The sequence below is a fragment of the Patella vulgata genome, chromosome 8, assembly GCF_932274485.2.
Source record: "Patella vulgata chromosome 8, xgPatVulg1.2, whole genome shotgun sequence".
Classification (NCBI taxonomy): Eukaryota; Metazoa; Mollusca; class Gastropoda; family Patellidae; genus Patella; species Patella vulgata.
Window position 1 is genome coordinate 39,097,427 of NC_065886.2, and position 17,516 is coordinate 39,114,942.

At 36.5% G+C, this 17,516-nt stretch overlaps 2 protein-coding genes across 3 annotated transcripts; both read right to left on the reverse strand.

Moving 5' to 3' along the window:
* Positions 1-4,235: 4,235 nt before the first annotated feature.
* On the reverse strand, positions 4,236-8,376 carry LOC126830316 (E3 ubiquitin-protein ligase TRIM7). The gene has a single exon (XM_050560683.2). It carries the CDS (start codon positions 6,947-6,949, stop codon positions 5,456-5,458), a length of 1,494 nt encoding a protein of 497 aa, XP_050416640.1. The 5' UTR covers positions 6,950-8,376; the 3' UTR covers positions 4,236-5,455.
* A 563-nt stretch (positions 8,377-8,939) lies between these two features.
* Positions 8,940-17,516, reverse strand: LOC126830318 (uncharacterized). Of its 2 annotated transcripts, XM_050560688.2 has the most exons (7): positions 17,399-17,510; positions 15,485-15,808; positions 14,776-15,078; positions 13,325-13,390; positions 12,164-12,424; positions 11,716-11,895; positions 8,940-9,884 (listed from the first exon to the last, which is right to left on the reverse strand). In XM_050560688.2, exons 1-7 carry the CDS (start codon positions 17,451-17,453, stop codon positions 9,763-9,765), a joined length of 1,311 nt encoding a protein of 436 aa, XP_050416645.1. In that variant the 5' UTR covers positions 17,454-17,510; the 3' UTR covers positions 8,940-9,762. The 2 variants fall into 2 exon arrangements, with proteins under 2 accessions (XP_050416645.1, XP_050416647.1); XM_050560690.2 differs by having other exon boundaries at positions 14,776-15,808; positions 17,399-17,516.

Here is a 17,516-nt window from a genome sequence, read left to right on the forward strand (position 1 = left end):
TATCAGATTCCCTTATTTCACCACTGTGCATCCGTACATGATCAATACCTATCAGAAGATCAACCGTTCCTTCACCTCTAAACAGATTATCTGCTTTAAGCCCAAACTGACCGGCAATGTCTAGTAGATTAATACCTTGTATATCTCCACTGATAGATGGAATTCCTACAGCTGTTACAGTGTGAAGTGTATTGTTTTCTATGGAACGTATAGTTACTCGAAACAGTTTAGTCGTCATTTCTACAACATCACCTCCTACTTTGGTTAAAGTAATACTGATATCTTTTCCATTCAGTTGCAGTTCTTCAGCCAAAGAAAATCTAATAAGACTTATTTGTGCTCCAGAATCAAATAGTAGATTTGCTTTAAGATGGTAGTTTTGATATCCCACAAGTTCGACCATTAAAATTGGTAAAATGGCTTCTTTCCTGTTAACAACAAATGCGACTCCGACATTGTGACTGCTATTTTCGCGATGAAGTAATGGGTTGTGAAACATTTTACACGGACTACCGTTATATTCTTTTGTACATTGACGTCTTCTTGAACAGGTAGATAAATTGTGTTCCCTACCAGCGATTTTTAAACAACTAAAACATGCATGGTTATTCTTCACTGCCTTTAGACGATCATCAATTTTCATAGCGGTAAATTTCTGACATTGGTCAACCCAATGGGTCGAGTTCTTACAGAGCCAACATTTGAAATGATTACTATTTTGACTTTCAGAGCTAGCTACATGATTGACGTTATATTTGGACGGTTGGTGATTGGACCTGATGGGTGCATTGGCTCTTATTCTGGACTTCATTTCTGTGTTCATCCAATCTAATAAATCTTCTAAAGACGCAGACTGTTTTTCTCTTTCTAAATGACGAAACCAAACTTTTCTATCTTCAATGTTCATCTTTTGTTCAATGATTGCTAACATGTGGTTATTATTCATATCATTAGGGCAACCAATTTCTTTTAGGGTGTTATAACTTCTTCTTACTAGATGAACTAAATCACAAAAGCGGTTATCTTCACCATCTCGTAGTGGACGGAAACGGTTTATATCTTGTGTAATATTATCGGTAATGAATCTAGGATCTCCATAAATAGAATCAAGATATTCAAACGCAGCATCGTAATCACAACCGATTCCCTTAATTAAATCAAAGGGTTTGCTGATCAGACAAGAGCGTAATAAAGTTATTGCATCTCGTTTACTGCATCTCGAACCGATCATGTGCAAAAAATCGGACTTGAATGTAAAATATTCTCGTACATCTCCACTGAATTTCGGCATTTTCGGTTTCTCCATTTTAAACCTACATGTATCAGTGTGTTGGACAGGTATATTGGCAGAACGTCCATTTCTCAGTCCACTGTAAACGGGAATATCTTTTGGAATATTCTCATAATCACTCGGAATAACAGCAGGATTTTCATTACTCAGAATAACAGCTGCAGTTTCATTTGTCAGGTTAGCAACATTATCAGGACTATTATTCGGGTCACCAGAAACATCGACAACCAGGTTAGCGGAGGAAGGCACATTTTGTAAAACAGGATCAGAAACATTAATATTAACCGAATCAGGTTGATTACTAGCAGGCGTTGTGTGTGGCGAAGCAGGTAATTGATCGGGACTATGAACGTTCTGTACAGAATCAGTACTTTTATCAGATTTAGTAGGAACCGTATTCGCTGTCTTTAATTCTAATGTCTTTAAGTAATCTTTGGCATATATTTTGAGTGTTGTGACGTAGGTTTGCACTTCATCTAACCATGCTTCGGCGACATCAAATTCATTATCATCATCTAACATTTGCGTGTAATCAGTATGTTTTTCTACAAGATTATCAAAAGCTGTGTCAATTTTCAAAACAGTTTCATTAATTTCTTCTTTGTCTCGATGTTCATTAATTAATCTATCAAGCACGTTTCCTAATCTAGTAATACCAGCTTTACAATTTCGTCTCTTCTTCTTTGCTTCGGAGACTAAATCTCTTATTCCCTCCGATTCAGACATTTTATTTACGGTTCAGTTCAAAAATACAGATCATAAAAGTTTTACTCACAGGTTAGCAGAATTGATCAGACTGGTTTACAGGTCTTGTCCACACAGTATTAGGGGTTAGCAGATTCACAGACTGTAGAAAACTTACGTAGCAGGATTCATTTATAACAGGTTAGCAGACAGAGTTCATACGTGTTACCAGGTATTTCCAGTCTTTTTCGGTCCCAGGTTAGCAGCAAAAGTAGTAACTGGCTTCATTCGTCAGAAAGAAATCAAATTTTTGTGGACCGTTGAAGAAGACGGAAATGGGGGTGAGCTTGCAGAGTCCCGACTAATCGTATAACCGGATTAGTTTTTTGTTGAAAACACTGTTCTGATGCTTTTATATATTTAATGGCAGTTGTTGTACAGCATTGCATGGTTACATGGTTATATTGGTTTTATTGGTTGGTTATTTGATCTAAAATAGAACAAAATATCTAGCTTACAAACTGACACATATATAAAGTTACACTATAACCAGATATACATATGCAACTATTAACTTCAATTAAGTTTAAATCCGATATATTAAATGTCAAATAAAAAAGAATTAAGTAAATTATACAGTTACTTCTATGGCGGGACTGCTCGCTCCTGCTAAGAGAACGGTTTTACACAAAATGATAAGTGACACGCAGGCCGCTTTCTTAACAGCAGAAAAAGCACGTGCAACAACAAAAAGAGAAACAGTTTGGAATCAGACCACTGATGATTTGTAACAGTAAACAGAACAGGGGGGGGGGGGGTATATAGGCTACCATTATAATAGGTAAACGAAATGACCGATGGGGCTAATGAAGACGGACACACGTCATACAATGTCTGTAAGTCAAATTTTGCTCTGACACAGGCGCTACGGCAAAACTACAAGCCAATACGTGGATGGGACCTCGCTTTTTAATCCCTAATAACTATTCGTTTTTTCTTGCCAGGCAATCTGATAAGGGGGAACCACGTCGAATGTACTTTCTCGGTCAACACTGGGATCGAACACGGGACCTCCATATTAGCGAGCCAGCGTCTTACTCAATGGGCCTCCACGGCTCCGATCCCATCCGCACTTTATACAAGATCCAAACCATCTATTAGCTTTGTTTAAAGACAGAGTGGTGAAATTTGGTTTCTAATTTCATTGCATCCATCACATAAATAATACTGAGCATTGTGGTAGTAACAATGAGCAATTTAATTGAGGTAGAATTTTGAAACTCCGTGTAGATGTTGATTAGATGGGTTGGATTATGAAAAGACATTTTCCATTAAGGAGAGGTAAATTAAACATAGGCCTACATTATGCAAGAGCTAAATCTGGTTATTACAAGTCTTTATTTCGGCTTCAGATGTCATAGAAATTATAAATTAGATCTTTATTTACACAACAAGCACAAAATCAACTCTGTAGACCCACGGGTGGCTTGGATTCGGCTTGGATTTAAACAGGATTTCATTGATTGATTAAATTTTTAAATGGCGTCGTAAGCGGAGATTAACCGTTACGTTGACGTCATACTCCCGGAAATTTTAGATCGAGGCTAAATGATAGAGTATACGAAGCAAGGCCGCTGTTGAGCGAGGCAGGCCGCATGTCAGTCAATTTGATTGAAAGTTCGATATACGGCCTTGATATTATGTTTAATTGTGGTTAAAATGAGAGTTTCGATGTCGCTATTATACGCTCTTTTGTCACTTGCGTTTACAGAAGAATTATGGAAATTGATAAACATCGCAGCTAACATCACCCCAGTTGAATTGATTGCAGCCCCATTGGATTAGTGTTCAATTTGTCTGCTTCGGGAGTTACGAAGGCCTACCAGTTACGGTACAAAAGTACACGCAGGCTAACAGTAAGTCGACTATAATTATGCCTCATTGATTTGGTCCATTCATTTCAAACCTTTTTTTTAATTTGTAGTAAAAATAAATGTGATACGAATTGAATTGCAACCCCGTCTCAAACCGAATAGGCTAATGGTACCACAGCCATTGAAAACGTTACTTGATAATCGAGATTATGTAGGTGGGGTTAACGCCTGTCAATCAAACGATCGGCCATTCTCGGAGACGGTGAAGAGAGTTGACTCCTATTTCTAGTCAAAAATTATAATGGTGATAACTTTGTTCAGAATAAAGTAATTTGACTAAAATATTCAATATATTCTTCTTTCATCATCTTTTTTGGACTGTTATAGCAAGAAAGGCCAAATCTCTATTAACATCTCCCATAGTGCATCTTTAAATGAGCCATAGGCGGACAAAGGGCGGGCTGAATTGGTCAGATGGGATAACAAGATCTGCATTAGATTGGCATTTGTATTTATTTTCAAAGTGAAGCCAATTCCAATCTGGTTAAAATACAGATCTATATTTCGTTTCGTTTTTCATACTTTCGAGGGCCTCTACTACATGAAGATCTGGCAAGTTATAGGGGGGGGGGGGTCATGTCAGGGGTCATGCGAGCGACTTTTGACCCTATGGCGTTAGACATTGATTAATCAATCAGCGTTGACGTTTACTCACAGTTCCGTTTAGAGCACGCCAAGAACTCGCCGTAACAGACCGTTTCATAGGCTAATTCCTTACATCAACTAGAACGTCCAGATCTATCCTTGTGTAGTCAAGACAAGTAAAACGAAATTTTAAACTATAAAAAACGGAACGAAATAGGATCTGTGTTTTAATCAGATTGAGCCAATTTTGTTATCTTTTCAATTAGTTCACTGGGGGGGAATTTAAAAACTGTTGTACAAAATAAAAAGTATGACAAGAATACAGGATGTATCAAAATAATTAAACATCCCATACTAGTAGTTCTACCTTCCTTCCATGGGTGTGGCTATAGTAGCATTGGGTAAATAAGCAGTTTTAAAAACAATAATTTTCGTTCAGTTTTCTTTAATAATCTTTTAGAGGTATTTAGTAACAGGGTAGTATAATAAACTATAACACACGAAAACAGCTACTAATATAATTGGGCGACGTTTCGAATGGTATTCTCTCACTGACTTGATAACGTTGAGAGAATATTCTACGTTCATTAAGATTTTTTAAGTTAATATTGAAACACTATAAGCACTGTGCCTTTGCACAATGGTGGAATTTACTATACAACACAACACTGATTGCTAAAGATAATAGTCGTTGATAAGAATCACAGCCTTTGTTCACTGGCTCAAAATGGTCGGTCACGTGAATAATCATTATGTTAATCATTATGAAAAATGATCTCACAGCTGTTCCCTCGATTCAGTCCATGAAAACAATAGAAAATACTATTAATTTAATTGGTAGCCGACGACACCAAGCGATTAATAGTTCATGTATTCCCTTAGACTGGAGGTCAGACTGGGCACACACATCCTATACTACATGATAACTTCAAACGTCGGTCTAAAGTTCACGAGCATCGAATTAAAGAGAAAAGAGTTGTCTGTCAACAGAAACCATAGCAATGGTAACCAGTATCTTAACCCGTTCTTGAGAATCTAAGAACCCTTTCGCCTCTTTTCTTATATGTTCACTATCTATGACATCTCTCCAAACATAACTGTCAAAAATTAACTGCTGTGGCGGATAAAATACTTTCATATCCCTTACACCAATAGACTCATTATCACGTTTGTAATTAACTAATGTTAAAGTGAATTTTGCTGTTACAGATTTAATATTGGGATCCTTTAGTTCCCCTAAAAATAGGCTGATCCATAACTTGCCTTTACTTATGACTATACTTATGTACCAACTGGTAAATGCTAGATGAAAATCTTTACTATAGGTCGGGTAACCATCTAAAATATCGGCATATTTAAACAGACACGGATATTGAGCAGGGATTTGTGTCTTAACATCTATTTCGTCAAAGGATGAATTGACTTTTTCTGCCAGGACCAGAAATTTAATCGACGAAGTAGGCGAATCTTGCTTTCGACTGTTGGCATTATCTCCACCATTTAAACCCTGTGCCTCTAACTGAACTCCCAACCATCGATACATTGTTTCCAGGGTTATCTTTTCTTGCATGCCCGTTGTTGTCACTTCCGGTTTTATCAATTTTATTTGTCGGTTCTCCTTCATTTGCGCCCTGGCCTTCGGTAACAAATCGATTAGTTCAACATTACACCTGTCCATTAGACTATATGATATCTTATCCAGTTTTGATTTTAACTCGAATTTTATATTCTCAGTTTTCAAATCCGCTTCATCAATTCGTTTTAAATCGTCTTCGCTCATTTTTTGAAGTTCATCTTTAACACTACCACTTACTGTTGTAGCAGCACGGTTGATCTGTTCAACATATTCATCAATTTTCGCAAAGATTCCTTGAAGGGATTCTTTTACTTCCTTTGTCTTACTCTTGACGATGTCAGAATGTTTCTCAAGTTTATTGGTGTGTTTTTCCAGTTCCTTTTGTAGATCTAATAGGCCCGTCCTGGCCTCGTCTACAACTTCGTCTATGTCCACAAACGAATGCTCCTTATGTTTCTTCAATAAACATTTACAACAGAGAGGAAACGAACAGTCCTTGCAGTAAAATTCTATCTCTTTCTTGTGCTCTGAACACCTTTTCTCCACTTGCTTTGTTTCATCCCTTGTTACGTCACTATCTTTGGCAGCTTCGGCAACTTTTTCTAAATTCTTCTCACTGTGTACTGAATTTCGCAGATTCTCTTTACCTTCTGACTTAGACTGTTCAAGGTAAAAATTTGAGGAAAATCCTGCAACACCGTGTTCTGGAAGGGGAATATTACAGCGACATAAAGGACAATCAAACGTCCCATATTTACTAAATCTATCAACATAACCTATCAGACAAGATTTACAGAAAGAATGGAAACAGTTGATTATTTTTGGTTCCCGAAATTCGTTTAAACATATGCTACAAATCAAAGGATTAGCGTCACCCATTGTTAGGAGTTTTTCGAGCACTTCTTCTGTTTGGTTGGGGGATAAAGTCAGCTTGAGTCAGTTTCCACCAATGGGTGATATCGTCTAAAAATGGAGGCGTACGCCAGGCTACTTAATTACTTTCGTTCTGCGACTTATTGACTTACAATGTCTATTTTAAATTCCAAAGCTTCTTTATTATAATATACAAATTGCATAATTTCAAAGTTTATCTGATATGAAAAGATAAGCAAGTTAATAGGTATATATGTATGTTTACAAAACCTTTAATAGGTGACGGTTGAAACAGTACGCACTGAATCCGAGAATCAAAATTGCAGTTATTTCCCTTTTCGTTGTTTACATGCACTAGATTTCCACCAAAACCAACCACTAGCGGCACTAACAAAGACTTTCATAAACTGTGTGACGAATTAACACAACCAAATGTTGTATTTCTGGCTCTCTAACATGCACTATTTCATTCAATTTGCTAGATTTAATTGTACAAATATCTGTTGAAACAGTATTTTATTCACTGAACCGAATAGTAAAAAAATTTCTACGAATCAAAAATGGAGTTAGTTCCCCTTTCACTGATTAACCCGAGAGAGAGAGAAAAATGGGGTTTAACGTCCACTCAACCGATAAAAGAATCCGTTCTTTTCATTGTTATGCACCCATAACAAGCAACACAGACTTGTATAAAGTGTCACGGGTTAACAGCACCACATCATGTGCCGCTTCCATTTACATAATTTCGTTAAATTCGTTAGTCTTTCATGTCAGTAGGCCCTACTTAAGGTGAACGGGGTCTTTGGACGCGATATACCTAAACATTCAAACAAATGAGTTGATCAGGAAATGTGTCACCGAGTAGTGAACAACTTGTCTCTTCATTCACGACCGGTTTAAACTTGATAGAAATGATTTTAACTTGCTTGTTGAGTCATTGTCAGTTACCGGTAGTGAACGTTTTACACCAAGTAACAAGTAGTTTCTCTTTCGCTTCTATTACACCAGCGTATCAAACAGGAAACCTTATTTATAAACAAAACACAGCGCCCCCTTAACCACATTTAATTTATCCATGTCAAAGGCAATCCAGACTGCAAAATGTGTGTAATTTCTGCTATAAAGCAAATGAGGCCAGTTTTTTGCATATTTATTTTTATGTGATTTAACGTTCATAAGTGTAGTAAAGTTCATCTTAGTCTGAACGAAATGAAATGAAATGCGTTTTTAACACCCTACTGTTTTGCTCCGACTCGGCTAATGAAGACCACGGGCGGGCCCAGAGACCATGGATGGGTGGGGGAGGGCGGGGGGAGTGGGGGGATGCACGGAAGGAAAAGTGCTCAACAGGGGATGAAGGTGGCCTCCCGCGGAACATTTCGAAAATTAGAAGCCCGGAAATGACATTTCAAGTGATATGAGACAGATGGGGTGTGGGGCGGGGAGGGGTGTGGCTACGCCGCGTTCGCCCCCCCCCCCCCCCAAATCCGCCCTTGAAGGCGGGCATATGCCATACAGTGTGCTATGTGGAAAACTTTGCCCGGACAGCGGCGCTACGGCCTACTCTTATATCGAATGTGTAGGCTACACGCACGTATACAGGACCTCGGTTTTTCGTCCCATCCGACGGGCCCTTCGTCCTGCACCACTGTTAAACCACGCCGGAAAATCCCCATGAACTTTCTCGGCCAACACCGGAAGCGAGTCAGCTCCCTATATTAATCTGAACGGTGTTATTGTTAGTTTAAAGGAATAGAAGGTTTTTGTATAGGGTTTTTGACATGATAATAAACATTTGATTATAAACAGAAACTTAATTTATAAAATTACACCTAAAATAACCTATCCCTAGCGAAGATATGCAACTTTTTCAAAAACCTTTCTCGGGCTCTTTTATCTATAATATTGCAAAAATAATTATGCATTACAATAATCAAAGTGTACATTTTCTAAAAATACACAATTTATAAATAACTATAACACATTTTTCAAAAGTGTAATTCTTAATATAACTAATATACATTTTGAAAAAATACAAATCTTAAAATATGTTTACATTTTGTTAATATAACTATAACACATCTTGCAAAAATACAAATCCTAAAATAACTATTATATATTTTGTAAAAATACAAATCTTACGAAAATAATACTCATGATATAGAACCATTCTCAAGAATTGAACTGAAATGGAGTTAAACGCCCCAATTTTCTGCTCCCCGGGATAATGAAAACGGGCATACCTGCCATGCAGTGTGCTATAAGGGAAATTTTGCTACAACTTGTCAAGGGTTCTTGAACTCGTTACCTCGGTTTTGCATCCCATCCGCGCGACTAGATGTTGTTTCTTGCCAGCCCCCAATTGAATTCAAACTGTTAAAGGTTCTTTGAGCATTGTGATTTTGGTTGGCTCCTGCACTTCGTATTTGGAGATTTAATGGGCGCCATTTTGAATTTCAAAAATTGTGAGAGTAAATTGAACTTCCATACGACACAAGCTAGATCATTTCTAGACAAACATCTGGTTTAATTATATTTCAATACTTAATCAGTTCCTCCAGCACCTATGCAAAACCCAAGATGTTAAACAGGTTATCCTACTCCTTGTCACAGATAAGCTGGGAATCGAAACCAAGCCACTTGGCACAATGTCAGACCGTCTAGAGCCTATGTTTTTGAATCAAGCGAATCGTGTGATTCCAAGCGCAGAACCTTTTTATGGGTTGTTCAATAACTAACTATGCATAAATATGATTTCTTGTAAGATAACATTGCATAAGTCTAAATGTAAACTTTGCCTGTGACATGGTTAACGAGGACTAATTGTTGGATCCTCCCTGATATATCCTGTTGGTAAAAACATATCCCATTGATTCATCAGGCTGTGGCCAATCTGCAACTATCATATCTGAGTTCGAAGGTATTGGAATAGTTATAGCAGCTGAAAATAATATAAACAATATACATAGACCTGTTTAAAAAAAAACTCGTATCAGCGTTGAATATATTGTGGGACATAATCTAATAAAACACTATTTTATGAATAACGGCAATAAACTATAGCAATTGATAGTCATAAATGGTTTCTTTTTTTTAATTTGAGCGTTATTTAAAGGGCTTTAACTCGATATTATTATTAAAAATCTTCGACATTACAAACAAGAATTTTGGTCCATATCATTCAATACTGATTTTGTTATCTTGTCGTGAAAATATGGGTGCCAGATATCCAATAATTTTAAGATACATTATGGGAGATAAGATAAAGAGATGGCAGTTCTCGCTATAATAGTTAAAAACTAGATAGTGTAAAGGTAATTTGCTGAAAATTTTTGTCAAATTGATCCACTATGAGCCGAGAAAGAAGCGGGTGAAAATCTTGCATAGTCTCGGTCATCATTACTAAAATCATTAATATAAACAGCATAGTCTCGATTATCCGCTTTTATTGATTTAATTATCAATAGCCGTTAGCGGCATATAGGAATCTAATCCAGCCAACATCGAAGGCTAGCCTTGACATCGAGAGTTGATTATGGTCTGGATAAGTTAATTAATGTCTAATTGATAATTTAGATAACATTTCAGGCCTAAAGAAAGACTTCTAATAAGCAGATTTTGCTCTTGCATAATGCATAATTAAGACACAGTGAACAATTTTAAAACCAGAAACCGCCGGCGTGTACCCTATTTAAAATCTCTAGCACCGTTTGTAATGAGCGACATTAATGAATGGGGCTATACGTCAGTGCGAAAGTGAAACGTAAAATGGTACTTCCGAGGTAGACTAGACTAACAAACTCGACCACTTAAGGTTCCAAAGATTAGCGATTTAGCTCTTTTAAAGGAGAACTTTAGGGTTGGCGCATTCGGGATTGATGAAAAATGTACGCCTAGTCCGTCATAAAGCCGCCAAAATATGACTTTCACGCGTGAACACAGTGGCATTATACTAACAGTTTCCAACGAGTTTTGTACAAACGTCGCGTAAAATGAATGATACTTTGAATCTCTTGAAAACTACAATATTGTAACATATGAAACGTTATAAGGAATATTAGTCCAAAACTAGCTCATTCCGTTCAGTATTTACAAAGATATGGCGAACATTCCATCGATCTATATTGTTCCCGTCGACATCTTTCTTCGTTGTGAACCAAATTGACGGATCTGTTTTAATCCCATTGAATCCAAGCCGGGAGAATTTTTAGCGTTGGAATTTTAAATAATCAATCCGAGTACGATTAAGAAGTGAGAAATTTCGATATTTTCAAAACAAAATAAAAATAACGCATCGTTACTTTAAGAAGTGTCAGTGAGACATTAAATGGGATTTTATGTCCTACTTTTCTGCACAGACTGGGCTAATAAAGACGAACTTACGCCATGCACTGTGCTATGAGGAGCATATTGCACGGATAGTGGTGCTTCGACCTACTCTGATTTCGAATTCCAATTGTCAAGACGTGCTTGCCAATGTATACATAGGACCACGGTTTTTCGTCTCATACGAACGACTGGACACTGTCTCGTCCAGGGGAGACCGTGTCGGAAAATCCCGAGAAACTTTCTCGGGCGACACCGGGAGCAAACCTCGGGTTTCTTAAGTAAAGTGAGGAAAATGGTAGATGGGTAATCATTAGGATTAAATGGGTAATCAGGGGAGTAGATGGGTAATCAGGGAAGTAGATGGGTTGTCAGAGGGGGGTAGATCGGTAATCAGGGGAGTGGGGAGTAGATGGGTAATCATGGAGTATTATTGTATAACTTACCTTTGCGTTTCTTATTATAGGCAAATAATGTAGTCACTATAACAATGATCATAGTTATAATAAACACAGGTAAGCCAATATATAAAAACCATATAATATTATCATCATTGGATGGTTCACTTGGTAGTTTATTCAGTGGTTCACTTGGTTGTTTATTAGGTGGTTCATTTGAGGGTCCTTCTGGAATAGAACATTCATCTATTCATCAGATATTTGTCAAATTCGAAAATAAAAATCCCAATCTAGAAGTAATTTAAGTACTTGTAAATTTAATGTAATTTTAAAACGGTCTGTTTGGATCTTAGACTTGCCATTATAACATTAGATTTTATATCAAAGAACACCACCCGATCATAACAGAATAATAAATAAAATCAAAAAATAAAACGAAAAGTACTTTTAACCTGATTGATTTTAATTAAATTGCATTCGGCATATGATTATTTACCTTTTCGCTCAAACTTCACGTTAAATGACATATTTCTATTGCCATATGTATTGTCTACTATGCACATATATAGGCCATCATCATCCTCTTGTGGGTCTGGTATATTTATATGTTTATTATTACTCAATACATCTCCATCTTTATACCATTTGATATCACATGGTGGATTACAATCACTGGTACAGTTAACTGATAAATCACTACCAACAATTGGTTTAATATGACCCCGGTCTGGTTGTAATTTTATACTGTATGGTCCATCTTTAATAAAATAAAATATATATTATATCACATGATGGTGGATTATTGTCACCCATATATTATACTAACATGACAAATGTCTGGGTTTACTATTGTACCATATAAAATAGCTTTAATAAAATAAAAAAATATATATTATATCACATTAAACTAATAATACACTATTAACATTATTATGACATGGATCATCACTATCATACATTATCATAAATCATATCACACCGTGGACTGTGTGTAATCACCCATACATATCATGGCCATCACTCATACACACATTCAACCAATTATAGTTTTATACCTTCTATTAAAATATAATCCACTATATGATTAACCCATACACACATTCAACTAATTGTAACTATCTTCTCAAATTCAATCATTCATAAATTCATACCTTCTACTGAAAAACAGTCACCCATACACTCAACTGGACTACAATCACATACAGTCCACCCATACAGCCAACTGGGATACAATCACCCATACAGTCAACTGGACTGCAATCACCAATATAGTCAACGGGGCTCCAATAACCCATGAAGTCAACTGGACTACAATCACCCATACAGTCCACCCACACAATCAACTAGACTATAACCACCCATACAGTCAACTCGACTACAATCCCCCATACAGTTAACTCGACTACAATCACCTATACAGTCCACTAAATTATTTATATACATACCCAATTGTTGATATATTATATACTAAAGAAATGAATGTTAATATATTAAAAGAAATAGCTAACCAAATACAAATTTGATGGTATTCCCGACTCACGTACTCGTGGATGTTTATAGTGATACAGGTATCCCAAGTGAGATAAATAACTTTCGCAGTGGTTGTACAGTGAATGGTTTAGAAACACTAAGAACACTTGCGAGAAAAACAACTTACACAATGGTTGTACATTGAATGGTTTAGAAACACCAAGAACATTTGTACATCTTCTATCTTCTGTAACTAATAAAATAATAATAGTAAAACAACAATAAATATATTTGTACAAAATGCACGGTAAATATATATGGACAATAAGAATTCCAAAAGATAATTGCGTCACAGCCCTGATCGAATTAAAAATAAACAATGTACATAAAATCTATATCTGCTGTATACATGTATTATGTTGTTTTTTTCTTAATACAAAAATATTTATTCTCAGAATGGTTTATTGTTTCTGTTCAAATTATTCAGTTCGTTCCAATCTTTGATTTTAAAACAAATATGACAATATGCCAGATGAAAAGGCTATTATAGGATTTCAGACCATATGCATTGAAAAAGACAATGGTCTAAAACTTATTCAAATCGAACGGAAGTTATGGCCATCCAGTTATAAGTCTCCATTATAAATTACTTTCTATTGATTGAATGCAGCAATCACTTTTCATTTTTCTTTTATGTCGCTAATTGGCACCTGGGCGATAACTTATACTATCCACGTACATCGAGACCAAGATAATATATGAACGATGTTTCTTTGTTTTAATCGTCTAGATTACCATATAAATAACACTTTTATTAGGGGGAACATGATTATTGTCTTTCTGACGAATGGAGGCTAGCATAACATTCCAAAATAGACCTTACATCAAACACAAAATACACTCTTCAAAAACAACCAGCCCTTTGTTATTTTCATTGATGATTATATTTCCGTTTTAAAATGTATGTTATTCATTTATCATACATCACCATGTTACACCTCAGATATTTAAATCGTGATTTTAAAGTGAGTTGTGGAGACTTAAAACAAATGACTGTATGGACAAACGATCGGCAAACAGTCTCACAGCCCATCATTTCGTGACTATTGGATTCGAATCACCCAAGGGAAACGGTATTTTTCACTGACAAACGGGTTCCACTATATCTGACAAACCATGTATAATGCTGCTACTATATCTGGCAACCCTTGCATGCCTTAATACTGGGGATATTTAACCAAACTTCTTAGCAAAATATATAAAACCAATGTGTACTTGAATCCAATATAATAAAACGAAATGGGATTTAAAGTCCTACTTGAATCCAGTATATAGAAAAGCATTGAAATCGGAAATATGACCATAAATAAAGCAGGTGTTTAGTATTATTGATATCTCAATTTGTTCTCAACGAAGACTACATATTACTTGAATCGCGAAAAAAATGAGAACTGTCCGATTTTTAAAACTTGGTCATGGGATAAATCTGATTATTATCGTTATTAATGATGGTGGTGATAAGGTCGATAACTCCTCACATAGTAGTGTTGAGGACTAAGACAGGGGGAGAGGATGACGGTGACGACAACTTAATGATATAAGTCAACAACTCCAATTATCCTCTGTATGGTGACTTACCGACATTTATTGTTGAGGCAGCAGTTAAATCTATAAGAACTGTTTTACAGTCTGGATCATCAGTAGCTACACAAACTATTAAAGCTGCTTTGTAAGTTATATCAACTTCATTGTCGTATAGTCTTTTACCATTACCATAAAATACATCATTTTTGAACCAGGTATATCCCATAGTTAAATTGTGATTATCAGGTTTCGTTGTTGATACAGCTTCACAGGTTATTGACATTTTGTTCTTTCTCTTACTCTCGAATCTTAATACTGGATGACCTGGTGGTGGGTGAAGACTTACTATGGGCATATCTGTCAAGGAAATAAGAAAACAAGCAACCAGCCTGATACGATCGTTCAGATTGTATGGAGTTTGTTGGTTGCTTATATTATTAACAAACCGTCGGCAGTATGCAAATCGTTAAGACTCGACTGGGTTTCATCATGGTGTTGGTCGCTAAAATTCTCCGGTTTTTCCAGCATGGTCCGAGGTTCCGTGCATGTCGTCTTTGTTGTGTATGTATCTATATACATTCTCCACATCAACAGCCATGCGATATCCCTGTGAGAGAGTGAGAGAGAGAGAGAGAGAGAGGGAGATGGGTTTAACGTCCACTCGACACAAACTACGTCATTTCGGGACTAACATATGGTTCAATTTTACTTCAATAATTCGCCTGCACACAGGGGTCTTTAGCAGTCATTAATTTAGACTTACCTGTTATAAACAGTTGAATACAACATGGCGACGTCCCTTTCTTGGTTATATCATCTACGCAATATTTGCCGAGATGGTTTTTACTCACGTTCTTGAACTTAAAACTAAGTTCTTCAATGGAATTCACTAAAATTTCAAGACTATTTGGTGTCGCACCGTTTAATAAACTCACATTTCCTTTTTTGCCAACCAATATCTGACGTTCGTCAGCATTTCCTTTGTGGGTGACTTGTATTAAGTTAGCTGGGGCATTGAGAAGTTTAAATGTTAGGGTAACCGAACTCCCATGTTGTACTACCTGGTCGGTTACACACTGACATACGGCTAAAATGAATTATAAATATGAATATCAGTCAAAGACATTTGCATTTCAATGCAATAACAATAACAATGGCAATAACAACAATAACAATCAGGGTCGGATGAAGGGGGGGGGGTAACTGGTAGCGCTGTAATATGGTGTATGTATGTGTGTGTGCTAAATAAATCTATGACTACATGTACCATACTGACAAACAAAATTTAACTGTTGATGCAAGAACCTAAGTGATAGTTTCATCCAGTAGCCCCATGCAAGATTAATTCGGTCCTGATAGTAATAGGAAAACAATAGGGAAAGGAGCATAGGAAAAGAAAAGCAGGTAAAGGTCATACTGCTCGCAGTGTTTCGTTTGATTAGACCTAATCCTTAGTCCATTGCATTTAGGAATATTATGGGTAAAGGTATACATGTACATGAAAGGTGCCCAGTTTGAGAGGCACCAGCGAACTTAACTTCGAAATACCCCATTTGGAGTATGTCCTTTATGAGAAACATAGTCCGAAATAATCAAAGAACAGTCCTATGTCGTATGGAATTAAACATATGATTGATATGAACTTTTTACATAATTTTCAAATCACAATTGTCGGAGTTATAGTCTTTTGAAAATTGTTTCACTTTGCTCTTTCGGGGGCTTTGGCTGTCCTTATTTAGCGAGTGAATTCATGAAACATATACGCCTTGGTTTTCTCTTTGTAAACCAGTCATGTTTTCAGTTAGTGTCCATATCAGTGTGAATTGCGCGGTCTCCTTAAAATGTCTCCCTGAGAATGTGTTTCTAATTGTACGGTCTCTCTGGGAATATGTATCTCATTGCATGGTCTCTCTGGGAATGTGTATCTAATTGTACGATCACTCTGGGAATATGTATCTAATTGTACTCTCTCTCTCTCTCTCTGGGAAGGGAATATGTTTCTAATTGTACGATCTCTTTGGGAATATTTATCCAATTGCATGGTCTCTCTGGGAATGTGTTTCTAATTGTACTTTATGGGAATATATATCTAATTGTACGATCTCACTGTGAATATGTATCTAATTGTACGATCCCTCTGGAAATATGTTTCTAATTGTATGGTCTCTCTGGGAATATGTTTCTAATTGTACGGTCTCTCTGGGAATGTATCTAATTGTGCGGTCTCTTTGGGAATATGTATCTATTTGTACGGTCTCTCTGAGAATATGTATCTAATTGTACGGTCTCTCTGGGAATATGTATCTAATTGTACGGTCTCTCTGGGAATATGTTTCTAATTGTACGATCTCTCTAGGAATCTGTATCTATTTGTATAGTCTCTCTGTGAGTGCAGTGTATATAAATGTGGAGCGTAAAAGGTTTGCCATCCCAATCTAACTTATTCAGCACAAAGCGCATTTTCTTTATATTTCTCATGCAACAAGGAACACCGTCTAGTCGTTCGGATAAGACAAAAAACCGAGGCGCGTGTACATCTTGGCATCCACGTCTTCATTGCCCGTCTTCATTAACTCAGATGAAGCAGAAATGTAAGACCTTAAACCTCATTCACCCAATCATTCATTCATTCATCCAATCATACACATTTTCATTATATAAATATGTAAAGAATTACCTGACTTTGGTAGAATTACAACCAAACAAAATAATGAAACCAAATCAAGAAACATGTCCGATGTTAACAACAAATCAATCTGGTATGATACATATTTTTGTAGGTTGTATGGTTTCCG